We start from the raw sequence: 26706 nt of genomic DNA, 5'->3' as shown, positions 1-26706 counted from the left end.
GTGGATACAAGAATAGAACAGGTAGACACGAGAATCGGGAAAATGGATCAAAAAATTGATGAAACTGTAAAAGAATTGAAAGGCCAAATTAAAGAAGTTTCTAAGAGAACACAATCCTTGGAGGAAGGAATAAAGAAGACAAGAGCAGAAATGAAGGACGTGAAACGGGAAGAAGAAAAAATAAAGGCAGGACTATCGGAAGTGAATAAGTCACAGGAGGAAATATGGGACGCGATTGCCATGAACGAATTGAGGCAACGGGAGGTGAATCTTAGGCTGAGAGCTGTCCCTGAAACTCAAGGTGAAAACATTAGAGAGAAATTGGTATCAGGGATAGCACAATGGCTGGAAGTGCAAAAGGAAGAAGTTGAAAGATCAGTTCAGAATGCATTCAGAATGAGAGTAAGAACAACTAAAACAAGGAAAGTGCCTGGAGATTGTCTGATTACTTTTAAAGATAAAGATATGAGAAACTTAATTCTTCAAAAAAACAGAGAAACAAGATTGAATATTGAAGGGAATTACATAATTATTTTTAAAGACATTCCAGTCAGACTGTTGAAACGAAGAGACCCATATAAGCCATTGGTCCAAATTCTCAAGAAGAACAAGATTGAATTCAAATGGGAATTCCCTCAGGGGATTTCCTTTGTCTACAAAAGCAAGAGACATAGACTTATAAGTCCGGAGGAAACAAGCAAATTTCAGAGGCGCTACAAGGAACTAACGGAAGAAGAAGAGGAAGAAAAAGGAGCGGTAGGAGGAGTTGGTCCGCTGGGGATGAAGCTTCCGGAAGAAAAGGAGAAAAAGAACGGTGAGACGGATGAGGAATCAGAGGGAGAAAAACAAGAAGAGGACAGATTATAATAAATTAAATTAAATTTAATTAGGAAGAAAAGATGGCTCTTAAACTCTGGAATTGGAATATTAATGGAATGAACGATAGAAAAAAACGAAACAAAATTGAACAATATCTAAAAAAGAAAAATTTGGATATCATCTGTCTTCAAGAAACTCATGTGGCAAAGAAACACAGGAAAATTTTGATCAATAATAGATTGGGAAATGAATTTATATCCTCGGACAAAGGGAAAAAGAGAGGGGTCGTACTATATGTAAAGAAAAACATTGAAGCTCAACAAATCTTTAAAGATGAAGAAGGAAGAATAATTGCAATACAGGTCAAATGGCAGGGCGAAAAATTAATAATTGTCGGGATCTATGCACCTAATGGAAATAAGACTGATTTTTATAAAAATTTGGAAGAAAAGTTGTTTGAGTACATGGATCAAAAAATGATAATTATGGGTGATATGAATGGAGTAGTTTCTTTGGAAATGGATAGATTAAGAGAAAAAGAAGTTAGTAGGGAAGGAAAACTACCTAAGACTTTTTTCACTATGACAAAAAATTGTAATTTAATTGATGTTTGGAGACTTAGACACCCACTGGAGAAACAGTTCACGTTTTATTCGGAGCCAAATCAGTCAATGTCAAGAATCGATCAAATTTGGGTCTCTAATGAACTAACGCAAAGAATCCGACAAATAGAAATCCAGCCAAGAACAATCTCAGACCACAACCCAATAAAAATGGAGATTAAAGGATATGAAGAAAGATCATTCAGATGGAGACTTAACGATTATCTCTTGGATGACCAAAAAATCATTCAAGAGGCAAGGAAAAAGTTGATGGAATACTTTTTGGACAATATGAATAAAGGTACAAACATGAGTGTGGTCTGGGACGCAAGCAAAGCGGTAATGAGAGGGTTCTTCATCCAACAGAATGCGATTAAAAACAAGAATAGAGAGAAAGGAAGGAAGGAAATCTTGAGACAAATAATGGACAATGAACAAAAATTAATTAAGAAACCAAATAATTTGAAAATAAAACAAAACATCAAAGCCCTGCAGACGCAATTTGCAATGATCATAAACAAAGAGGTGGAATGGAACATTAAAAAGTTAAGACAAAGAAATTTTGAGTTCGCCAACAAATCAGGAAAATGGCTTGCATGGCAAATTAAGAAAAGAAAGGAACAAAGCACAATTAACAAAATTATAGTGGATGGAGAAGAGGTAGAAAATCCAAAAGGTATTAGGAAAGGATTCTTTGATTTCTACAATCATTTATATAACAATAGAGAAAAGAATAACATGAAGAAAATTGAAAGATTTTTAAGAGAAAAAAAGGTGCAAAAGATCCCGACAGAAAAGAAAGACAGACTGAATGCTCCAATTGAGAATGAGGAAATAACTGAGATCATAAAAGAACTGAAAAAAGGAAAGGCACCAGGACCGGATGGTTTTACATCTAGTTATTATAAAGAACTGAGGCATACCTTGACAGTACCATTGAAGGAAGTTATGAATAATATTCTGAAACAACAAGATATTCCGGAAACGTGGAAAGAAGCCTTTATTACACTTATTCCTAAGCAAGATTCCGACTTGACACAAGTGAAGAACTACAGGCCGATCTCACTGCTGAACACAGACTATAAGATTTTTTCTGGAATATTAGCTAAAAGATTAAAAAAGATTCTGCAGGAAATTATTCATGCAGATCAGGCAGGTTTTCTCCCAGGCAGACAGATGAAAGACAACGTGAGAAATATAATAAATATTATGGAATATCTGACTGCCAGGAACGAGAAACAAGCTATATTAATGTTTGTGGATGCGGAGAAGGCCTTTGATAATATATCGTGGGAATTTATGCTAAAAAATTTAGAAATGATGGAAGTTGGATGTGACTTTTATAATGGAATAAGGGCAATTTATTCAGAACAAAGAGCGAAATTGATTGTAAATAATATACTTACAGAAGAAGTTAAGATACGAAAAGGTACTAGACAGGGATGTCCTCTATCACCATTGTTATTTATAACGGTTCTGGAGGTCCTCTTGTGTTCAATTAGGAATAATGGAAAAATAAAAGGAGTGACAGTCGGTCAAAATGAATACAAAGTTAAAGCCTTTGCCGATGACCTGGTAATAACGATAGAAGACCCCAAAAACAGTTTAAATGAGGTGTTAAATGAGATAGATCAATTTGGTAGTGTGGCCGGATTTGTGTTAAATAAGAAGAAAACTAAAATAATGGTCAAGAATATGGATCAGAGTATAATAGAAGAAATGCAAAGAGAATCAGGGATTGAAGTGGCTAAAAAGATAAAATATTTGGGAATCTGGTTAACCCCAAAAAGTATTGACTTATATCAGAACAACTATATACCGGTGTGGAACGGAATTAAGAAAGACTTAGAAACTTGGAGTAGAATGAAATTATCTTTCTGGGGCAGAATATCAACGATCAAAATGTGTGTGCTTCCAAAGATGTTATTCTTGTTTCAAATGATCCCTATAATCAGGGGAACAAAGACCTTCAAAGAGTGGCAAAGAATGATTTCAAGATATATCTGGCAGGGCAAAAAGCCTAGAATACAATTTAAGTTATTAACAGATGCTAAGGAAAGAGGCGGTTTTGCCCTGCCAGATTTGAAATTATATTATGAAGCGTCTTGTCTCTGTTGGTTAAGGGAGTGGATAAAATTAAAAGACAACAAATTATTAGACTTAGAAGGTTTTGATAATAGATTTGGTTGGCACGCCTATTTATGGTTGGAGAAGAAGAAAATTCACAAGGGTTTTGATAACCATATCTTTAGGAGCTCCATAATAGAAATATGGGATAGGTACAAAAATATATTGGAACCGAAAGTTCCACACTGGTTGTCACCACTAGAGGTAATGAGTGTAAAGAAAATTAATATGAGAGAGAATTGGATTACCTATGGTGAGTTAGTAATTAAAGAGGGGGGGAAATGGAAAATGAAGCCATACGAACAAGTCAAAGACTATGTTTATGATTGGTTGCATTATCTTCAGGTAAACGAAATGATTAAAAAGGACCTTAAAGAGAGGGGATATATTGAGAAAAAATCGAAATTTCAAACAGAGATAATTGACAATGATGTTAAGACAATGTCAAAAATGTACAAAATACTTTTGGAGTGGCAAACAAAAGATGAGGAGATAAAGTCGGTAATGATACACTGGGCCAGAGATTTTGGTTATAATATACAGTTGGCTGATTGGGAGAAGGTATGGAATGAAAATATGAAATTTACTGCATGCATGGCGTTAAAGGAGAATATTATGAAAATGGTATACAGATGGTATATTACACCCGTAAAGTTAGCAAAAATGTTTAAAACATGTAACAAGTGTTGGAAATGCAAAGAAAAAGAAGGATCATTTTATCACATGTGGTGGGAATGTAAGAGGGTAAAGGGTTTCTGGGAAATGATATATAATGAGTTGAAAAAGATGTTTAAATATACGTTTGTAAAAAAACCAGAAGCCTTTTTGCTAGGAATAACAGGAAGAGAGATAAATAGAAGTGATTATAAACTATTTCAGTATGCAGTAACAGCGGCAAGAATATTAATGGCCCAAAAATGGAAACAAGAGGAATTACCGACCTTGAATGAGTGGAGAATGAAACTTTTGGACTATGCAGAATTGGACAAAATGACTGGAAAAATCAGATATCAGAAAGACCACAAATTCATCGAGGACTGGGGAAAGTTTACGGATTATCTGAAAACTATATGTGATGAACAGACAACGCTAGTGGGTTTTAAGGAGGCTTTGTGATAATAAAAGGTATATTGTAAAAAAGAAATAGAGATGAAAGATAATAGAAAATTGGCAATATCATATAGGAAATGCGCGAAGGTTAAAAAAAATGGATGATTGAGGGATGTGTTGGTGGAAGTTCAAAAACTGGAAATTTGTAAACATGGTGGTACGGATGTATTTGGAAAGCAAAAACTTAATAAAAATCTAATACAGAATGTTGCGTGATTGGTTCAACGGCACAAGACACATCATATGGGGACTTCCTTTGAGGCAAAATGGCGGGCGCTACGGCAGTGAGCAGCTCCTGAGGCCAGCCAGAGCCAACTGCGCTACCAGGCTGGCTCTGGGCTGCTGAGACTGCTGCTGCCGCCGCCACTGCTGGGAGGGAACTAGGGACGCCCAGCGCGTCAACTGGGGGAACCACTGACCCCCCTGCGACCCAAATCGAGCTGGGAGCAAGAGCACCAGCTGACTGCCCAGCGGCACTCTGGGGCCAAGAAAACCCTGGAGCTGACGCAGGGAGAAGGAGGAGAGGAGAAGGAGAAGGAAGAGAGAGAAAGAGGAAGGAGAAAAAAGAGGGGAGCCCCGACCTTGCCGCGCTGCTGCCGCCACTGAGGAGGATTCCCAGAGGAGGCCTCCAGTTTCCACACAGGGCAAAGGGCCCTTCAGGACGCCTTGCAACACGGGGGGCAGTGGGTGACTTGTTCTGCTGAAAGGCATTGCCTTAAAAATGCCTCTGCAGAAGACACTGAATGCACTTTGGGAGACGCCCTTTGCTACTCGCCAGCAGGGGGCGCCCATTCACAGATCCTCAGACTGAAGGATGGCGGTTTTTAAATGCCCCTTATTTCCAAGGAGAGGAGATCCAGCTGCCCCTGCTTGAAGTCTGGGCCTCCAAAGGGCTTAACTGTGACTGAATGTGGCCTCTTCTTAAAGAGATCGTGACATGCTTTGCAGGGGAAAGAGCAGAAAAAGTAGTGTGGGGAGATAAATGGGGCGGCCATGACCACTACTGGGGGGCAGACAAGGATTTTACTGCACACCTGAAAGGCACAAACCTTGTGACTGTGATTTGGGACCTCAAGGAGGGGAGGGGGCTCTCTGGAGGGACCCTGGAGCCCCCCTGTCAGCTGGGGCTACACACCATTCTGGGGGTCCCATCAGCTTCCCAGGGGGGAGCAGGGGGAGGCCTTGCACTGGCTTCCAGGAGTTTCCCGGGGGGGGGGGGCAGGAGTAGCCTGGGGTGCAACTGGGGGCGGGCGGTGGAAGCATAATGGAAGAAGAGAAGAAATTTTTGAAAAACCCATTCAGAGCTGTTTCATGCGTTGTGTAATGGCGCTGGCTGGCAGGTCGGGTGCAGGGCAGCAGCAATGCCTCCCCTGGATCCGGAGGTCGTGCTGGAGGCAGGGGGTTTCCCTGGCTTCGGGGATAGCTAATTGTGGTGATTTAAGAATGCTGCTGACAGAAATAGAGCCAAACATGAATAAATTGATAGCAGTGCACTAGGTTCAGCCTTCTTATTAGGATTATTTTTAATGTTATTCATAATTTTTATTTTAATGTTATCCTTCTGTAGCCTTACTGGAGTTCAACGATTGGGTCTGCGTTGCTCTGGGACAGGAGGAAGGAAGTCAAATGACACCGAGTTGGTTCAAAGAAAGAGTTTATTCTGCTCTCCGGATAGCAGAAGGCACTTGCGTGGTGAGTCCACAGCAAGTCCAAAGAAATGAGAAGTTTCATGCAGTATATATATCCTCCAGGCACCCTCTCCCTCCTCCCCTCGGAGCCCAACCACGTCAGCCTATGTACGCAGGTTGACATCACATACGTTCCTGCTCCGGTACTCTCAACCATAAAAGGATCTTCCTTCCTGTACTTCTGACCATAAAAGGATCTTCCTCTTCCTACTCTTATCTGGGAAGAGGTCGTGATCTCTGGGAACACGCTTTTGGTCCCCACGTATTTTGTGGTGAGCACATAAGATAAAGTATTGACGTGTTTTCTTTGTTCCCCTAAAGAGTCAGGGTCATCCCTTGCCGTGACTGGTAAAGGAGAAAGCTTGTTTATGCAATTGTGTCCTTATTTTGCTTTTGCTCAACAGCTCAAGTTTTGAGCATTTAAAATGCTCTTTTTTGAAAGAACAAAAGGGGGGGTTGAGTCAGTTTTAAACTTGCTACACAGAAACCCATTCCTTCACTTCGTTGTCTTAATTTTCTGTGTGTAATGTGAATGTTACTATGGTTGATTTTACGTTACGCCAGAGGTGGTTTAGTCCTGCTGGCCACATGACCCAGAAAGCTGTCTGTGGACAAACGCCAGCTCCCTCAGCTAATAAAGCAAGATGAGTGCCGCAACCCCAGAGTCGCCTTTGACTGGGCTTAACCATCCAGTATTGCCTAGCTACTCTGTTCTCAGCAACAGACATTGGTCCAGTTCATAGAATCCAGCTGTGGTGGATGCAGAGACATAGCATGTGTTTCAATTTGTACAGTCTCTTTTCTCCCAAGCTCGTTCCATTTGTGAGGGGGCAAAATCACTTCAATAATATTTTTTTAAAAATAAATAAATTATATCTCGCCCATCTGGCTGGGTTTCCCCAGCCACTCTTGGCAGCTTACAGCACATAAAAAATTGTAAAACATTAGGCATTAAACATTTCCCAATACAGGGTTGCCTTAAGATGTCTTCTAAAAGTCAGATAGATGTTTATTTCCTTGAATAATAATAATTTTAAAACAGCCAGAAGATTGAATGCTCACATCATAGGTTACCCCAAGATTAGGCGATCTGGTTTCAGGATTTTTTGGCTCCTTTTCAGGGGCAGCAGGAGCAGGTCTAAGACCCTGGGCAGGATTCAGCTGATGAGTTCCATCAGCAGAAGTCCTAGGCAAGGCCTTCCTCATGCATAACAGGGCTTCTCCCAACCTTTTCTAAAACGTTACTGTATCACATCAAATATAAACAATCTCTAGAAAAGAAAACAGAAAACTGAAAACAGACACTGTATGTACTTATGTAACCCAAGAAAGTTTTTAATAAAACAATTTTTAAAATAACCAACAGGGCTTCCACCTCCCTCTCCAAGCCTCCCCATTTATTAATTTTATTTACTTATTTCATAAAATGTATATACTGCTTGACTGTAGGAAACCTGAAAGTGGTTTACAAAAAAAGACAGAACAATAAAATTAACTCTAAAAAAAAATTTACAACCATAATTTAAAATATACAGAAGATTAAAACCACAGTAAAATAGACTAAAACAAATTTAAACTCCTACAAACTTTCAGAATATCTGGGTAGGCTTGTCTAAATAAGAACATCTTCTGCAGGTGCTGAAAGGACTACAGTGAAGGCGCCTGAGAGCAAGAGGCTGCGACTTCCAGTGTTGGTGCTGCCACACTAAAAAATCAAGTGCTGACAGATGTGGGTCATGTGCAGCCTCTGTGAATGTGCCAAGCTCTGCCAACAGAAGTGGTCAAGCGGTCATATGTGGGGCAAGATGATCTCAGATGTAAACTGATCCCAAGTTGTTAAGGACTTTATATGCTAATTGAACTTGGCCTGGTAGTGAGCAGGCAACCAGCGCAGATCTCTGAGCAGAGGTGCTCTATGCTGATGAGGCGTCTCTTCTGCCAGCAATTGTGCTGCAGCATCCTGCACTGTCTTGCAGCTTCCAGACCAAGTGCCAGCGAAGCCCCACATACAGCACTGCAGCACTCCAGCCTTGAAGCCACTTTAGAAAGTTGGTGTGTCAGTGCCTCCCAGGTGTTCTTTTACTGACAGGTGGTTGGACTAGATGACACTCAGGGTTCCTTCCAACTCTACAGTTACATGATTCTATGATTTATTTGCAGTGATAAACCTCTTTAAAATTTTATTGTGCTTTGAATTGTTGGGAGCTGCCCAGAGTAGTTGGGGCAACCCAGCCAGATGGGTGGGGTATAAATAATAAATTATTATTGTTATTAATTATTACTATTATTAAAAATCTCTAATGTCTAAGCTATGGAAAGTCTACTGAATAATAATAGTGAAATATCCTTGAATTTTAAATTCAGAGCATTCCCATTTTTATATATGGTTGCATGATAACACTGACAGAGCAGTTAAGGAAGCATAATCACAGCATATGCCGTCTGCCTCTCAGAAGACACCGTGTCCCACATACTGTTAGCAGTCTGCAGTTCTTCCTGGTAACAGAGACTCACCATGCTGCAGTGAAAGTTTCATTCATTCAGGAGATGGCATGAACAGAATTTAGCAAACAATTTTATTCTCCAGGCAATAAGACAAGAACATAAAAATAAATTCATTGAGAATGACTTGCTAGGTTTTGATGCAAGAAAATTAACTTGCAGTCCCTTCAATTCAGTTGCTGTTTGGGCGCTCAGCCTCCAGAATAGAAGCTCAAAGATTTTTCAAACAGTGGGGTAATTCTCCTATACAAGGTTAGATTTAAAACAAGGAGTCATTTTAAAAAATCTAGATGACAAGTTCAAGGTTCTGCAAGAGCGCTTTCCTCCTATTCTAATGTATGTAGACCATTTCATACATTTTAGGCATACACCCATAAAGCATAATTCACAAAGTAGATTTTGTTGGTGTTTCTACATATAAATGTGGCTTTGAGCCACATGTGCAAAAATGACACTTTAAACTCGCGGAAGTGTGGAAAAACTGAGCATGTGGAAACACATGACCCAGCATTTTTCAGCAGTCATTTAAAAGCATTTAAACCATTCTCCTATCCTTCACATTAAATACTTCAGCCTGGCCTGACTCTGAAGAAGACAAGTTGCCTTACAGTTATGACATGTAGTATCTTTAAAGAAGAGAATCCTGAGTTCATGGATCATGATAAAAAACCATTTTATGTTGACTATGCCACCACATAAGAATCTTGGCTTTCCTTTAAGACCCAACTGGTGCCAGATTGCACCCTGGAAGAGCTTGGATGGTCCAAGGAGGAGACAATTGTTTTCACAATGCAAAATGCAATCATGATCTTGCCGGCTTATAGTCCCAGCGGGGCGAGGTGAAGGATCCAGGCAGACGCTTCATTTCACACTGCAGGAATGAAAATCAAAGTTCTGAAAGCATCCACTGCTAGGGAAATAGTCCATCCTTAATGAGGCTCTTCCATCCTCCCACCTTCAACACACCTGCCTGAACTCTGTGTGTTGCTTCTTACTGAGTAACTGAATGTTGTCAGCTATCTCTCAAAGCTTATGCTCTGGCAGCTTTTGCCCCCTCCTGACCTGTAAGCATGAGTCCAACATTCCAGTTCTCAAAACTTCAAGATTCCAGGGCTTGGATGGAAGAGAAGGTTTTAAGAAAAACATAAAAGGGACAAGTTTCTGATCACAAGTCTTTTGTAATAAATTCCACCAGTCAGTGTCTGAAAGTGCAGAAACCATTCAAACTCCTTAAGACAAAGTCCAGTTGCAGCACTGCCCATCAGTTGTTCAGCATCTCAAGAATGCTTTCCCGTTTTCTCCCCTGATCACTGGCTAAGTGGGGAGGATGAACCTGAAGAACAACTGCAACTTGCTGGCCTGGGCTCAAGTTCCTCTTCAGTTTATAGCAGCCACCTGTCCACTCAAACATTCACAGACTATACGTTGCCATTCAGGGACTTTTGCTCCATGGGGCTCCCCGTTACTTGCTGCTGCCGCCGTCTGAGGTGGTACTTCCTGATCTTACTTCTGTAGTGCATGTAATAAGCCACCCCTACTGCAGAAGAAATAGCCAATACACAGAGAACCCCAATTATGATTCCAAGGATGTCAGGCTGGTAAGCTGTGAAAGGCAAAGACAAGCGGGTTAAGGTTATGGGCCTAAGAATTCTGCAGGGCTGCAAATCTGCAGAACACACACAGCTTTGCTTTTTAAAGGGCAAAATTCAAGCCCTCGTGATTGAAAGGACATGTAGGTTGCTAAACACCAAAGCTCAAGTAAATGAGCCTGGACCAGTGGACCACAGAGATTCTTGCCTCTTTCGCTAGCTTTAAGACCTCTGGTGATTCCTACACTTGTGTTGCTGTTGAATGCTAGGTGTGACTATTCCTCCAAAACTAGCTGCTTTCTGGAAGTTCCTGGTATTTTAAGAGTTGGAAGCCTGGTTGCAAATTGAAATGCTAAGACAATTGAGCTAATCTGCACATTTCCAAAAGTGGAATTTTGTGTAGGCTACACACAGATTGGAGGTTATGAAGCACTAAGGCCTATCAAAGGGAACACAGGAGCAAGTGTCAGAAGAGTCAAGTCCACTGATTTGGGAACTTGAAGGCATCACTATTACCTGTGGTAAGTGCACACTTTTATGTTGGTCCACTGTCGTCTCTGACTTTGAGGCTGAGAATATGCGACTTTGTCAGGCTGGCACCTGACAAAAGCTGTTCAGCGAGCCAACAAGCATGTGCAAGATTTCAACAGCACTCACATCAAAACCCAAAAGAGTCTTTCCATTGGACCTGTGCAATTAATGCCTGCGGGTTGTTAGAAAACCTGGCCAGTGGCCTGGCTCGGCTTAGCATCCCATATCCAGCTGTGTACTATCTCCAGTCCAGAAAGATTGAGGAAGATTCTCTCTGTTGGCCTCCTTGGGATCAATTTATAACCTACATTTTGGTCCTGCTTTTTAGCAGAGTAATTTTAAATAATTCCACATTCTTGGCAGTCTGCTACAAATCCAAACCATGTGAGTCTCTCTCTATCTCTCTACTTCTCGTGTGTGTTTGTGTGTGTGTGTTTCATTGGAAGACGATTTGGACAAGGAGGTTAACTTACATTCAATGTGTATGATCACATCTCTTACATCAAATCCGTAGGCATTGGTGGCATTGCAATGATAGATGCCACCATGCTCTTTTGTGACTTGCTGCTGTATCCCAATGTTGTACGACACCTCATCTTTCCTGCATTCAACAGTTGGTGGTGGGTTTCCTGAGGCTGAACAGATAAAGGTCTCTTCACTGCCGTCCTTCCAGGTCAACTTATCAGGGCAGCTAGAATCACTCATTTGGGGCGCATCTGGAATGGAGAAGACAAACGTGGTTGTTTTGCCTTGGCCATAAGGGATGAATTGCAGCATCTTATTTCATCATTGCAAAACCGCATAAGATTTGGTGGTAATCTTGTGCCCTTTAGGCAGCCTGCACAGGGTGCTCATGGATCCTAGAAGCCAGCTGGGTGCTCCAGTCTAGCAGCTTGCACAGAAACTTGAGAATCCCAAGGCTAGTCCATGCATCCATATTCACTGCATGACGCATGTGTGAATAAACCACCAGAGGCCAAGCACCATAGACGGAAGTGTCGTATCGCTTCAGATCACAGAATGCATTTCAGCTGAGCTCAGTTCATACATTCAGGGTCAAAACAGATGTGATGCCAGGAGTTAACATCCATAATCCGGTCCTACAATTATTATTTCTTCTTAAAGAACACATGCTAAAAAAAACCACAGGAGGGGGTGGGGTGGGATTGAACCACAGCACTGGAGGGGGTACACACACACACACTCATAGGTACTAGTATATCCCTTGCACACACCATTTAGTATCTCTCATTGGGACAATTTGGATCAATGAAATGGTTGAGGGAGGGAGGTTAACACACTCCCAGCTAAATGGCACGGGTCTGAATCAGCCCCTCCCTGCCCCTGGTTTTACTGTTTAAAAAGAACCGGACATCCAAACGCAATCCTCCCAGCATCGAACATCACATCAGCTGTGAATAATCAGGAGTTGATCAGGTTGTGTAAGTGGCTCCAAGATTTGAGAAAATGCATTGGGAACTTACACTGGAAAAAATTACGGCTATAGGACCTGTGCTTGGGTAGGAAAGACCTGATGGCTTCCAAGAATAACCTCCCGTTTTATAGGCCAGCTTCTCAAGCGATTTCCCTAACCCTTATTTTCTCATTCATGGAAATTAATTAATTAACCTTACACAATAATTAACCCCACAAATTGTGCATATATCACATTGATCCCAATGATGAGCTAAATCTATATTTGGTCTGCACCACTTTAGAAGGCAGGGGATAGTGGGGGCTGACATGACTCAGTGCTACTTGATGCAAACAAAAGATTAAAAACTAGCATATAAGGGAGAAGGCCAGGCCTCTTTTTGAAGTGCAGGGATTGATTGTTGTGCTGTTTTTGTTGTAATTATTTGTATGTTTTAATTGTGTGTGTGCGGTTTTAATTCTACCAATGTTTAATTGTTTTTTAATGATTGGGGTTTTTTTCTATGTTTTTAGTGGTTCTTATTTTTATCTGTTAGCTGCCTTGAGTTCTGTCAGGAGAAAAATCGGAATATACCGTAAATAAATCAACAACCACCATGTATAAAATAGCTCTCAGTCATGTGAGCCCCTATCTACAGTCTGAAGTGTATAGTCCAAGCACAGCCTGCCTCATGCAGAACTAGGCCTATATATATGGACAACAAGCTGCACAGGTTGGATAATTCATTCCCACTGCATAATTTATTTATTCTTTGTTGCATAATGCGAAGAGTTCTGAATCTCTAGAAATAAAATATTGTTCAGAAGAGCATTTCCTACTCACAGAAGACAGTGAGATTTGCAGATGTCTCTTTCACAACCGAGCGCCCATCAACTTTTAGCTCCACTTTGCACATGAATTGCCTCCCATTATCCTCTTTCTGGGCCGTCAGTGAATACTTCAGAGAGGGACCAGCTCCGGATAGTAAGATCTCCTTGGTGTCACTGATCCGCATGACGACACCAGGGGACTTGGAGCCATCAGACCTGCACATAACTGTCACGTTTGTGTTGACAGGGATTTGGGGGTGGTCAATGTGCAGGGTGGGTTTGGGCAAACCTGCAAGAGAATGTAGCAGAACAGCCATTACATATCTAGATTGCTTGACTGACTATAATTATTACACCATGAGCTAAAACCTATCAAGTTAAAAATTTTGGTGAATTTTTAAAATAGGCTTGAGGTAAATTGGCAGGTTTTAGCCATGATGGTGAAATAGCTTAGAACTCTCAATGCTTAGAGCCAGTGTAAAAAAGGTAACAGGTAATAGATAAAGGACCTCTGGACGCTTAAGTCCAATCAAAGGCGACTATGGGATGCGGCAGTCATTTTGCTTCAGGCTGAGGGAGCCGGCGTTTGTCCACAGACGGTTTTCTGGGTCATATGGCCAGCGTGACTAAACCACTTCTAGTACAATGGAACACCATGATGGAAGCCACAGCATGCAGAAACACCATTTACCTTCCCACTGCAGTAGTACCTATTTATCTACTTGCATTGGTATGCTTTCAAACTGCTAGGTTGGCAGGAGCTGGGGCAGAGCAACGGGAGCTCACTCCATCATGCGGATTTGACCTTCCGATTAGCAAGCCCAAGAGGCTCAGTGGTTTAGGCCACAGCGCCACCCACTCCCTGTAGAGGCAGTGTACCTGTGCCAGGCAGGGTACCAGATGCTAGGGACAAACAGGAGGGGCAGGGGAAGCTGTTTCTTTTCCCTACTGTTTGTGGGCTTCCTGGAAGCATCCAGCTGGGCCAGATAAACTGATCTAGATGCTTTTTTGGACAGGCAGGAAAGTTCCAGTCTGTTGCTCAACCCATTCATCATCCGCCTCTTGGTGTGGAGACGTTGGCCAGACTCTGTTCCCTAGAATTGCATGTTGAAAGGCTGTTAACTAATGGGAGCCAAATGTCTGTCATTTTGACAGGCATGCAGGGAAGACCTATGCCTGGCAGCCCCACTGCAAAGGACTGTGCTTTATAGGTGGTGGGCCAACAAATGCTGGTGGAATGAGCTCAGGCTTAGCCTGCTAAGGAGGAGACTGAGAAGAAATATGATAGCTAGCTTGACATATCTAAAGGGCTGTCACATGGAAGATGGAGCAAGCTTGTTTTCTCCTGCTCCCAAGGCTAGGACCTGAACCAATGGTTTCTAGTTACAAGAAAGGAGATTCCAACTAAACACCAGGAACAAGTTTCTGATAGTAGGAGCTGTTTGACAGCGAAACATGAGAGGTAGTGGACTCTCCTTCATTTGAGGTTTTTAAGCAGAGGTTGGGTGGCCACCTGTCATGGATGCTTTAGTTGAGATTCCTGAATTGCAGGACTAGATGATCCTCAGGTCATTTCCAACTCTACAATTTTGATTCTATGAAATCCAGATATGATACTCACTGTAAACATTCACAGTACTCTCTGCAGTTTTGGTCACTGGCCCCAGAGAGACTTTGCAGATCAACTGATGTTTTCCTGCTGATATTGAGGTCACCTGAGCCTGGGCACTCACTTTGTGCCCTGATATGTGGTTGCTGGAGTTCAATCTCTCCCCTGCAAAGAACAGCTGAAACACTGCCTTTTGAACCGGAAAAAGTCCAGACACCTCACATTCCACAGGCATGCTAGTATTGATCTCTACAGAGCCCAAAGTTTGGAGATATGGGTCCATGGGGAAAACTGTGAAAACCATGAAAGAAATCATATCAGTTATGAAAAGAGATATCACTCCCATAAACAGGCAGTGACCACTGATGCCAACAGAAATGAAAATAAAGCTACTGAAGAAATAAACTAGAGGTTTGCAGAAGCTAAAACAAGTGAGCTTTCCCAAAGAACAAAGAAAGGCCGTAAAGATATCCAAACCAGCCCAATGAACATCAAGCCTGCTCAGTTGGCTTAGGTGTTAGTTGGCTTCCATGGACTTACTGCCCTCTCTGGTTTGCGGCATATGGAAATAAATTATAAGCAAAATCACAGGTAGCCACCTATACCAAAAAGATTACAACCAGTTGCAGTTTCATTCAGTACCCCCAGCCTTGCAGATACAGTAGCCCTGTCTGCACCCCAATGCCATTTCATAAATAAAAATGAAATAGATCCATCATGGATGCAAAACAGAAGCAAGAAAGAGTGTCCTTTCTGACATCCCAGGGGATCTGTATGGGGGAGTGACAATGCAGGGTGGGGGGGCTCCATTACCTCCAGAGTTTCTGCTTGGATTTATGCCCATTAGCAGTCAATGAATCTGCTTCTTTTGCCATTGTGCCCACTTCTTTTAGAGGATGTGGGGCCTCTGATGTGAACTCACCAACAGTCTCCAGCGATTTGCTGAGGGAAGCCATTTCCAAGTAGGGCCCTTCTGGCCTCAGATCCAGAACTGCGCGGCAGGTGACTTCCTCTCCATGGTCATTCTGCTGAGCGGTGATGCTGTTGCTTGTCACCACAACATTGCCGGCTTCAGGATTCCTGTGGTCCTCAAAGGTCTCCACATACAGCCTCCTCTCCCCTTGATACAAGGTCACGGTGAGGTTCCGGATGGGGGCAACATTGAAAACTCGACAAGTCACATTATACTCCTTACCCACCTCCACCTCGGGCAGCGGATCCAACACTACGCGCTCCGGAGCTCCTGGAACAGAATAAAAAGTGATAAATCCTATTGATTTGACTTTCTTCAATAATGTTTTATTCTGGATTGTTGTTATTTTTTAAATGTTGTAAACCAGTTTGAGATTTTTTTCCATAAAAATAATTCAGTATAGATATGAAATGAGTAATGATAATAATTTATTTCATTTACAGATCACTTCCTGTGAAACATGTCCAAGCAATTTAACAATAAAAAAATGCATAAACAATTGAGTATCAAATACCACCCAAATTCATTGGTTAATAAAATTCAGAAGTAATGGAAAAAGAAAGGATACACATTCTGTGTTTCTTTCTACGCCAGTCTTGGGACCGATCCCTCCTGGGCATCTCAGGACCAGGAGGCAGCATGTCCAGACCCATGAGGTCTCTGCTTCAACTAGGCCGCCCCTCTCACCCCACTGCCGTCTTCCCTCCTGCCTTTGCAAAGATAATTTTGCTTGGGAACCAAGTGGGGCTGACAGAGAGGGCTGACTTGGGCAAAGCCATTAAGAGCTAAGAAAGGACTAAACTTCCAGGCATGCCACAGCAGGCCGAATTATGCAGAATATTAAAAGTGGCAGGAAGCCTGCCCATTTGATTAATTTACATAATATTTACAGGTTGCAGAATGTATCTCTTCAAGGCACAGACATTTCCACGGTTGACTAAAACGTCATCAAGGATGGGGCAATGAAGGGAATTCTATAACTTGGGGGCTATCGCAACAAGGCCCTGCCCCTTGTTCTCAGCAAGTGAACCTCTTTCGATGGCGGGTAAACCCTCCAGGCTTCTCTATCTCGTTCTCAGAACTCTCCTCAAGCTGCAGCCCCTTTCCCCAGACCATGCCCCTCACCAGCCCAGCTCTGCAGCCTCGCTGAATGATTTTGCCTGTTTGGAATATGTCCTTGAACTTGGATGTCTCTTCCTTGTCTGGATGGAGGATAGAGAAGATGCATGAGTGTAAACTGGACATTGATTTCTCCACCCACTTTTGCATCTGGCTCTGTCCACCACTGGTAGTGCCCCTGGGCTGTCCAGAAAAGAATGCAGCCCTTGGGCTGGAAAAAGTCCCCCCACCTCTGAGGTGGGCCAAGCAGCTGGGCCTTGGAAGGGAACCTCAACCTCTGGGCAAATGGCTCTAAGCTGCTCGGGGCTTTTGAGGTTGGCACCTGCCTTTCACTTTACAAGGAAACTTCCAGGGCAGCTTAAAAAACAAAAACATAAAAACAAAGCTCTTTTAATAAAAACACTCTATAGCTGCACTGCATTTCAAATTGTTCTTTCTTTCTTTCTTTCTGCTGTTAAACTGCTTTGAGATGCTTTATAAGAAGTAATTCATAAATAGAATCGAACAAATAATAGTAACAGGAGGAATTGCAGTGCAGCAACATAGAAGTAAACATCAACAGCATTCAAAGCAGATTTAAATGAGGAAATAAAAGAGAAACCAAAGGCTTGGGCCAATACAGAATTATCCTGCTGGTGCTGAAAATGCAAAAGCGTCAGCACCACAGTGAACTACTCTGGGGAGACGGTCCTGAAGATAGGGCTCCCATTCCAGGATCACAAATGACTGTGCAGGAGATCCCTACCTGGTCCCCTGGACAGCCACTCCAAGTTAGATTACCGGGTTATGTGGATTCAGAAAGCAGCTTTGCATGCTCAGGGTAGTAGCCAGCCACTTTCTTTCCTGGCCTCTTGCTGAACTTGAATCCATGTCCCTCCTATTTTCCACTGAATAACCTTCAAGCCAAGCAGCACTCCAAATCCTCTGCCCTTAGTGAATGATTATTCCAGGACTGCCCAGTATATGACTTACGGTAAACTGTGGTGGTTATCCTCTGACATTTCTGCTCTGTCCCCCCACAGGTAGCAAAACACAATGGCTTTGGTTCCCACTCAGTAACACTGGTGAGATTGAAGGCTTTCCAAGTAGGCCCAGTCCCTGCAGCAACGGTCTGTAAGCTGGTCTCCAAGCCAATGTTCTCACAATTGGAACTGCAGTTTAATACCATGGAATCTCCATACTTCACTGCAGGCTTTTCTGGCCAAATCCTCAAGTAGTAGTCCTCTTGTTGAGCCTCTGAAAACACAATAGATATGAAATGGAAACAAGAAGAATTACCGACGAAAGAAGAGTGGCAAATGAAGTTAATGGACTATGCAAAATTAGATAAATTAACAGGAAGGATTCAAAACCTGCGGGATCAGAGATTCTTGGAAGACTGGAGTAAATATTTGAACTATTTAAAAAGCAATTGTAATAAACAGATTACGCTAGTAGGACTGCAAGAAGTTCTATAAGGAGGAATGTGTGAAATATTGCAATGAAGATTATGAAGAGAATTATTAGTTAATGATAATTAAAAGTAATAGAGAAATTAAGAAATGCAGAGTAAGTGATAAAGTATGGAAAATCTTCAGAGGTTGTTGATGGAAGTCTAAAATATTGTGTAAGATAAGAATTTATGTTAAATGATTGTTGGAAATGATATGTTAAAAAATCAATAAAAATGTACAAAAAAAAAAGAAAACACAATAGATACAACATGTACAAAAGTGCAATACTAAATAGTTCTTAATTAAAAAAACCCAGTAAGAAGCAATAAAATGGTGAGATTACAGTGGGGAAAAGAAGCAAGGAAAAGGCAAAAGAAAGAAAGCAGTAATACCAAATAAGGTGAAACTGAATAAGGTGAACTCTGCAGTTCCACAGATTGTTTCCCTTATCTCCTTCAGTCCAGAATACGCCTGTTTTTAGCCAAATCTTATTAATTTTTAAGAAACAGGTGTCCCTGCTCTAGAGAATGACTCCAGAGAGTGCCCAGTTTCTGTGCCAGGCTTGGCACCCAAAGTCCTCTGCCCCCACATCTTGTTGCAGCGGCCAGATAACGGACTCCGCGGGTGAGACAGCCCTCTCCTACCCTGGAGAGGACTAATTACCCTCTTATTAGCCCTGAATTTCTGGCACGACTGGGGGTCCGACCTCATGGGAAACAGCCATTTCCCTCAGCAGGAAACATAACTCAGCCGATGAAGCATGAGAGTCAGGGTGGTGGGTTTGAGCCCCACCTTGGGCAAAATATTCCTGCATTGCAGGGGGTGGGACTAGATGATCCTCATAATCCAACTCGACAATTCTGTGCTCCTTCTGGGGTAGTTTGTCCACCTTTGATCCCCACCCAGCTCTCCCCTGTGGCTCCTTGAAGCTGTCGGCATGTGACAGCAGCCACACCCCAGAAATGGCTTTGACTGGCCAGCTTAACCACATGAGGGTAGCCAATGGGACTTCCCCTGTGAAGACAGGCTCTGGCAGATTAAGTGGAGGAAACCAATAGTGGGCACAATGGTCAAGAATGTGTTTTCTGCACGTGCTGTAGAGGGAAATGAGGGGCAGATGGGGACCATCAACCTGGGAAGGCAGCCCATCTAGGAGAAGGAAACTCTGATCCTAAACCTCCGCTGCCTTGTGGTTATACTCATTCATGAGAAAGGCTTTGGGCATAAACCCTGACAAGAAATCCATACCTGCTGCCTCACAGGACATCCTCAGGAGAAGAAAAGGCTAAGGAGCAAACGCTACACAAATTCAGAGTGGAGTCCAAAAGATTTTGGCCTTGTATGCCTCTTTCCAGCAACTCTTGCAGCCAGCTGGTGCCAAGAGTATCACTCTGCTTTCCTTTGGACCACATCAGTGAGGCCAAGAAGGCGCCTTGTAATCTGGGCAGCCCAGGACCCTCATACATACTATCCAAGCTTGTGCCCCACAGAGGTCACTTCGGGGCTGCGAACACAGCAAATACAACGCAGGAGTCAGCAGTTACCAGTTACCAGTCTCTGCAGCCACAGCAGGCGCTATGATTCACCAGCGGTTTGACTCCCCCCCGAGAGGCGCACTCCATTGTGTCCATTGAGACAGACGGATGCCAACAACAACAAATGATATTTTAAATCAGGCATAGGCAAACTCCGGCCCTCCAGATGTTTGGGACTACAACTCCCATCACCCCTAGCTATCAGAACCAGTGGTCAAGGATGATGGGAATTGTAGTCCCAAACATCTGGAGAGCCAGAGTTTGCCTATGCCTGATTTAAATCCATTAATGGTACTGATTAGCCATTGAAATACTGGAGTCCTTTTGCTTCTATTTTTAAACAGAGGCTTCTGTTCGTGGAACCAATGCCTTCTCCTCCCTCCCCCATGATTCTTGAGAATTAAGAACAGAGGCACTGGAATAGACATGCTTTAGGTGTGACTTTAAATCTCCTTTGAGGAGACTTTAGGGCTTCCTTTTTCCTTTGTTTAATGACTCACTTTTTGACTTGCTCTTTAGACTGCTGCCAGTAGATCAAGAAGAGGAATTCCCTGCCACTCCTTATTCTGATGAGTGCTGACAGAAAATCAGACCCTTTCCAGGAATAGCTCAACTCACCAAGTGAATTGCAAGAAGAAATACTGGGGCGGGAAGGAGAAATACATCAAACCCTTGGCATGCAAGGCTACACAAACACACGGACTAGGGATCGCAAGCCCCAGAAAACACAGAGGAACCTAACTCTGCCAACATGCGTATAAAGGTAAAGGGACCCCTGATCGTTAGGTCCAGTCGTGATTGCTATCTCCGCAGAAGAAATATTCCTTATCTTCTTTTTTTATTATTAAATATTTATTAAAATTTTTCATCTTAATAAAAAAATCAAAAAAGAAAAAAAAATTAAAAACACATAAAGTTTACAATCCGTATTTTCAATAACATATTTCCCTGACTTCCCCACACCTCCCCTTCTTATATTCCAATTCAAATTGTTAGTTCAACAAGTTCTTATCCCCAATTTTTAACCTTTTTATATTTAGTTCATTTTAAAAAAAGAAAAAACCAATTTTAACTTATAAACATCAATATTTGTACATCAGTGCTCATTCTTAAAACCTTTTTCTAAAGTCGACCCAAATTCCCTTCCACGAATTCCCCAATTTTCATACTAATAACAAAACAAAATAAAAAACAGATTATAATTGTACACCCTTTGTATTCCCAAACCCCACCACCCCCTTTCCCGGTTTCGATCCCCAACAGATGTCCATCAGTCTTAATCTACTATCAGCCTGGAGACCTCATGTCCGAGGCTCTTAATTCTCTCTCAATTCCTCTCTGCTGTTTTTTTCGATAGTCTTTAGTATTAAACACCAGATCTCGGAGAAGCTCTGTCCCCATAAGGTCCATGTTTCTTCCAGCCAGACCTCCATACTTAAAAGTGGAGCCCGAATCTTGTTTCTTACTTCTTTTAAGTCCAATTGTCCCAAAAGCTCCAACTTCCACCTTAATCAAATTTGTAATCCATAGGTCTTCAGATCTCCACATAAGGAGATCTCTCCATTCTTCAATCTCCAATTCAAACCAGATTTTCATCATCCAGTACTTATTTTCCTTTGTAACCATCATGTCAGGCCTCTGGCTCGATTTCTTATTTTCCTTTGTAGCCATCATGTCAGGCCTCTGGCTCTCCTTTGTCATCTGCAAAATTACAGCTCCTCCTTCCTTTTCCTCAGAAACAACATATGTCTCCTTCTCCACACTCTCAAGACTCTCAAGTTTCTCTTTTTGTCTAGCTGCATGGGCTTCCTGAGTCAAATCCTTATCAAATTCAATGATATTATTTACTGTTAAGTTCAGAGTTGCAACATTTGTAGCCAAAACATCCATTTGGCCTTGTAGCTTTCCCAAGAGAACAAAAACTCTGTCCAACCCAGCTTGAATTTTCCCTCCTCCAGCCATTCTTGTAATGTCCCAAATCCCCCTCTAGAGGGATTTTGGTAACTTAGTATTCTTTCCAGTTCAAATCCAAAAATCAAGTTAGTTTGTATCAGTTCTTCCTTGTTTTCAACAAAATATAACCAAATTGCAACAAATATATCCAGCAGAGACAGAAGAAACAAAGTTCTCTTTTTCCTTCTTGACAGCTAATTTTGACAGCTGTCAAACTCTTCTATATCTCCTCAACAGGCTCTCTCACGGATCACTCCCGGGTCCGGGGGGGGGTGGCACTTCAGCTCTCAAAATTTGCTCTTATCCTCCGATAAGGTTATTTATGCTTTAAAAATCCAGTAACAGTGCAGCTTATTCACCCCCACAAAAGGGGTAATATCATCATTCAAACCTTGCCCACCTTACCCCTCAACTCTGAACACCTAGGATTCCTCATGACTCAAGGGAATATTCAGCATGGACCCTATAATCACATTCGCTGGGATTGAGAGTGGAGAATGATAGGGAGAAATCCCCTTTCAGTTATGAACTGTGAACATGGCAGGGTGCTTAAAGCAACTTGTTAAGAGTGCAACCCTATACGTCTATTATAACGTCTACTCAATAAGTTAAGTCACATTGAGAAAGTTAAGTGCTCAACAATTCACAGACACTAAAATATACCCCCCCCCCAAAAAAAACCCCTGAGTGTGGCAAAAGGGATATAAACGTTTGTGTTGGCTATATAACAATGCCACTCAGAAAAGCATTTTGGCACAGTGGAGAGGTGACAAACACAAGCAGCCTTCATGGCGAAGGTGGGGAGGCAGAGCTGAATCTGGACTTTCCACATGCAAACTCAGCAGTGTAGCCCAAGCCTCCCAACCTGATGTCCTTTAGATATTCCAACTACTACAACTCCCATCATTCCTAACTACAATGGTACCTCGGGTTACAAACTTAATTCGTTCCGGAGGTCCGTTCTTAACCTGAAACTGTTCTTAACCTGAGATACCACTTTAGCTAATGGGGCCTCCTGCGTGATTTCTATTCTCATCCTGAAGCAAAGTTCTTAACCAGAAGTACTACTTCTGGGTTAGCAGAGTCTGTAACCCGAGGTGTTTATAACCCAAGGTACCACTGTATTCACCATTGGGAGTTGGAATCTCCCTCAGGAGGTGGGGAACACTCCTTCATTGGAGGCTTTTAAGCGGAGATTGTATGGTCATCTGTCATGGCTGCTTTAGCTGAGATTCCTGCATTGCAGGGGGTTGGACTAGATGACCCTCAGGGTCCCTTCCAACTCTAAAACCCTATGATTCTATGATTCTTTTGGTCTAATATCTGGAGGGCACCAGTTTTTGGAAGCCTGTCATCAAATACTGCCTGTTTTGTCTGGCAAAGGGATGCACCTACACGTGATGCAGAACATTCATGATTAGGGTTGCAATCCTCTGCACACACAGCTGGGAGTTGTCGTTGGCATCCATTTGTCTCGAGGGACAAGGCATCGCCAGGGGTGAAGTCAAGCTGCTGGAGAATCATAGTGTCTGCTGTGGCTGCAGAAACTGGTAACTTGTAACTACTGCTTCCTGCATTTTTAAAATTTGTGCGGAGGTCCTGGGCTGGCCAGATGAAAGACTGATATGGTCTGCATCATGTCTGTATCAGAGTGAAAAGGTTTTTGAAAGCCACATGGCAGCAACTTGTATTTGCCACTGAGTGCAGCTCAGGGCTGGGCATTCCAGACTTCGTCTCTGGGGAGTTTCCCCAGGCCACACCCTCTAACTGGCCCTGTTCTGAACCAGCCCCCAGCGCGCTTCCCTGCGTTAAACTGTGACGATGCCTCCCATGCGCCTGGATGGGGAGGACGTGCGTGTGGAAACCCCCGATTCTTGTGCGGCTGGAATGCGTTCTGTGCAAAGATTAGAGTGACACCCATTGCTCTGCTCACCTTTTGCATCTGGCCTTGCAACGCAGTCCCCCTCAGGCTGAAAAAGGCTCCCCACCCCAATGCAAAACTATTCTTGCCTTTCTGATGAGCATATTATGTCTGTGTTTATCTCGATCTAGCTCCTCTCAACTCCCATACATCAGTACATATGAGGGAGAGTGGTCATTTGAATTGAGGGAAAACAGGCATTTGGAATTCCACAAGGAAGACTAAAGTATAAAATGGCTTTAGTGCTGAGTATTTTCATTATATAAATTTGTGGGTTGGTTTGTTAGCTATTCCCCACCCCACCCCCCATTCTCTGTTCTATGTAACTCCAGAGATGCACCCGCTTCCAAAGGCTGTGTTCTCTGAACCAGTGAAGCAAAACTGTGTCTCCACTCTTAAGACAAATGCAGTGGATATCTACAAGGCAGCAAGCATGCAAACACAATGCTGGGAGAGAATTCTCTCTGGGCCCGGGGACATGAACATATGAAGCTGCCAGACAGCTGGTCCATCTAGAGAGTGACCAGGAGTAGGCAAACTTCAAGCTTGTTAGAAATACCTTGTTTTTAATAAGAACCCCAAGATCTACAAACCAGAGGCAGGTGCAAAAGACATACAGCTAGAATTAAAGATCTGAGCATGTTCTCCTTCTAGGGATTTCTTTTTAGTACCAGAACTGAACTGAGCTCTGATCACGTCCTTTTACACACACAAAAAGGTCTACCTCTTGTTTAGCTTTCTTCATCTCACCATTCTAATTTTAGATAGAAAAAGAAATGTTGCTTTAAAAACAGCTGGGAGTCAGAAAGCTGCAAACCCAGAGACCAGTCAGAAGATCTGCCCTCTACCTAGCAGTTCTCTCCAAGGTCTCGACAGTGGCTCTCCAGCCTTGGGACCTGGGATCCTTCTAGCTGGTGATACTACCAGGAATTGGACCTGGGTTGTTCTGCATCCAAAGCATGTGTTTGAACCCTGGGCTTTTGCCCTCCTGGACATTTTACCTACATTGAGCTGAGCTTGAGGAGGCTGCCCAACTGGATCCAAACAATCACAGAACCAGAGAATGTTTCCACCAGAGATTGGAATGGTGTGTATGTTGTTGTTGTGATTTGTGTGAGAGAGAGACCCTTTGCTCTTAGTGAATGTGAACTCATACTTTGGCACCATAGCAATTTTTAAAAAAAGTTTCACAACTGTGTCTGTTTCATCTGCTCTAACTGAAATTTTAATTGAAGCCAGCTGCATTGACATCTTTCTTGTTTTCTTCTTGTAATTTTGCACTACTAGAGTTCATGAACCATAGAATGAATTCATTTTCATTCACTTCTCACACTCCTGAGTCCTTCCATAGATATACTAATCAGTTCACTCACAGAATCAGGCAGAAGGTACCTTCTTTATGAGTAAAAAAATTATGTTCAGGGAGGAAAAAGTACACACAGCTGTTGTGTGAAAGTAGCCAGAAATGAATTGCTGCTGCTTTTCTCATTCCAGGAAGCGTAACACCAAGGTCAAGCAAAACTCAGGGTTTCCCCCAGCTAAGAAAGGTAGTAACGCAACCCTGCGCCTCAGCCCAAGAGGAGGGGAGGTGGGGGGATTCACGGCAACCCCCTTCCCTCCTCAGACCGGGGGGGGGGGCAGCAAGCAGGGAAAAGCGGAGAGCAGATTTAAGCGAAATAAAAGAAGCCCTCTCCACGTCCTGTCCAACCTCTTTTCAATGCCGTGGCTCAACCCTGCGAAGTCTGGCTCAGAGAAAGTGCCTCTGAGCATATGGAGAGTGCATTTCTGACCATTCGCCCCTTTTCTAAAACGGCGAGCTCGTGGTTTCGGCCTTCGAGACTCGCCCTCGCCCGCCCCAGGACCGGCGGCCGGCGGGACAGACGGAGAGGGGCGCCCGGAAAGGCCGACTCCCTTCGCCCCCTTACCTTGCGCGGCAGAGCAAGCGGCCGAGGCGAGCAGGAGGAGGACGGCGGGCAGGCGCGGCATGGCGCGGAGCGGGCGCTGCGCCGGAGAGCCCTTCAGGTGCGCAGGCGACGCCGAATCAGTCCCGCCAGGCTGCCGCCGGAGCATCCGCTTGTGGCGCCCGCAGCCTCTGGCCCGAGTTTATACGCCCCGAGGCGGTTCCGGGAAAGGCTCCGCTCACGAGGGTCGGGGAAACTCCCGCCGCCGCCGCCGCCCGGCCCCCTTTCCAGGCCGGCCTCCTGGGGGCGGCGAGGGGCTGCGCTCGTCACGGAGCCGGGTCAGGCGCCCGCCGCCCGAGCGCCCCTTCGCCGCCTTCGGAGAGGCTTTCCGACCCGTTTTTCCTTCTGCTCCCCCGGGGGCACCAGGCGCCCCCGCAGCGCTCGGCCCGACTCAGGATCATCTAGGAAAGCGGATCCTCGGGGAAGCCCCGTCTCCGTCGGGAGAAGGCGAAGCTGATTCCTCCGCTGCCTGCTCTCCAGGGGGCAGGAGGCCTTGGGCGAAGAATTCTGTCCAAAAGATTTGTGAAAGTCAGACTATGCTGGACAACTCCAAAAAATGAGTGAAACAGCCTTTCGGCCCCCTCCATAGGTGTGGGCGAGGAGCCGAGCCCGCCCAGCACTGAGGGCGCCCCAAGCAGCTCGGCCTCCCGCCCGCAAGCGCGCCCTCTGCGCCCCCGTGCCCGCGGGCGGCAGCCTGGGCATCTCTGCCAGGGGCGCCTGGTTTGCCCCCCCCCCGTTGTGCATGACGTGTATATGATGTCACGCAACACTCCCCCCCCCATGTGGCCCACGTTGATGTATCGACCACATATGGATCGCACGCCCCTCATTCAGTGGCGATGGTGGAGTTTTTGTTAATTTGTGGGGAGGGGGAGCCCTGAAGGGGGGTCACTGCTGGGCACTTGCCCCCCATCTGCACCCAGAGCGTCTGTGGAGCCAACTGACCTCTACTCAAAAGGAAACTCACAGAAATAAAGGAACCTAATTTAG

The 26706-nt window shown here is 43.7% G+C and overlaps 1 protein-coding gene across 1 annotated transcript; it reads right to left on the bottom strand.

Moving 5' to 3' along the window:
* Positions 1–7657: 7657 nt before the first annotated feature.
* LOC310752242 (intercellular adhesion molecule 1-like) lies at positions 7658–25990 on the bottom strand. The gene is made up of 7 exons (XM_083592220.1): positions 25681–25990; positions 17886–18149; positions 15744–16064; positions 14834–15112; positions 13226–13501; positions 11442–11684; positions 7658–10451 (listed from the first exon to the last, which is right to left on the bottom strand). The coding sequence occupies exons 1-7, from the start codon at positions 25823–25825 to the stop codon at positions 10267–10269; spliced, it is 1713 nt and encodes a 570-aa protein (XP_083448346.1). The 5' UTR covers positions 25826–25990; the 3' UTR covers positions 7658–10266.
* Positions 25991–26706: the final 716 nt, after the last annotated feature.

Source organism: Podarcis filfolensis, assembly GCF_964270895.1.
Source record: "Podarcis filfolensis genome assembly, chromosome: 17".
Classification (NCBI taxonomy): domain Eukaryota; kingdom Metazoa; phylum Chordata; class Lepidosauria; order Squamata; family Lacertidae; genus Podarcis; species Podarcis filfolensis.
Note: the sequence above shows the minus strand (reverse complement) of the source record. Positions and strands in the feature narration are given on the sequence as shown.

What these genes read in the sequence shown, in the direction of transcription:
- LOC310752242 (XM_083592220.1), bottom strand. Translation starts at nt 25,825, where the DNA reads ATGCTCCGGCGGCAGCCTGGCGGGACTGATTCGGCGTCGCCTGCGCAC. An exon ending in CGCTTGCTCTGCCGCGCAAG is followed by an intron (nt 18,150 to 25,680) that starts GTAAGGGGGCGA and finishes TTGTGTTTTCAG; the next exon opens with AGGCTCAACAAGAGGACTAC. An exon ending in GATAACCACCACAGTTTACC is followed by an intron (nt 16,065 to 17,885) that starts GTAAGTCATATA and finishes ATTCTGTTCCAG; the next exon opens with GAGCTCCGGAGCGCGTAGTG.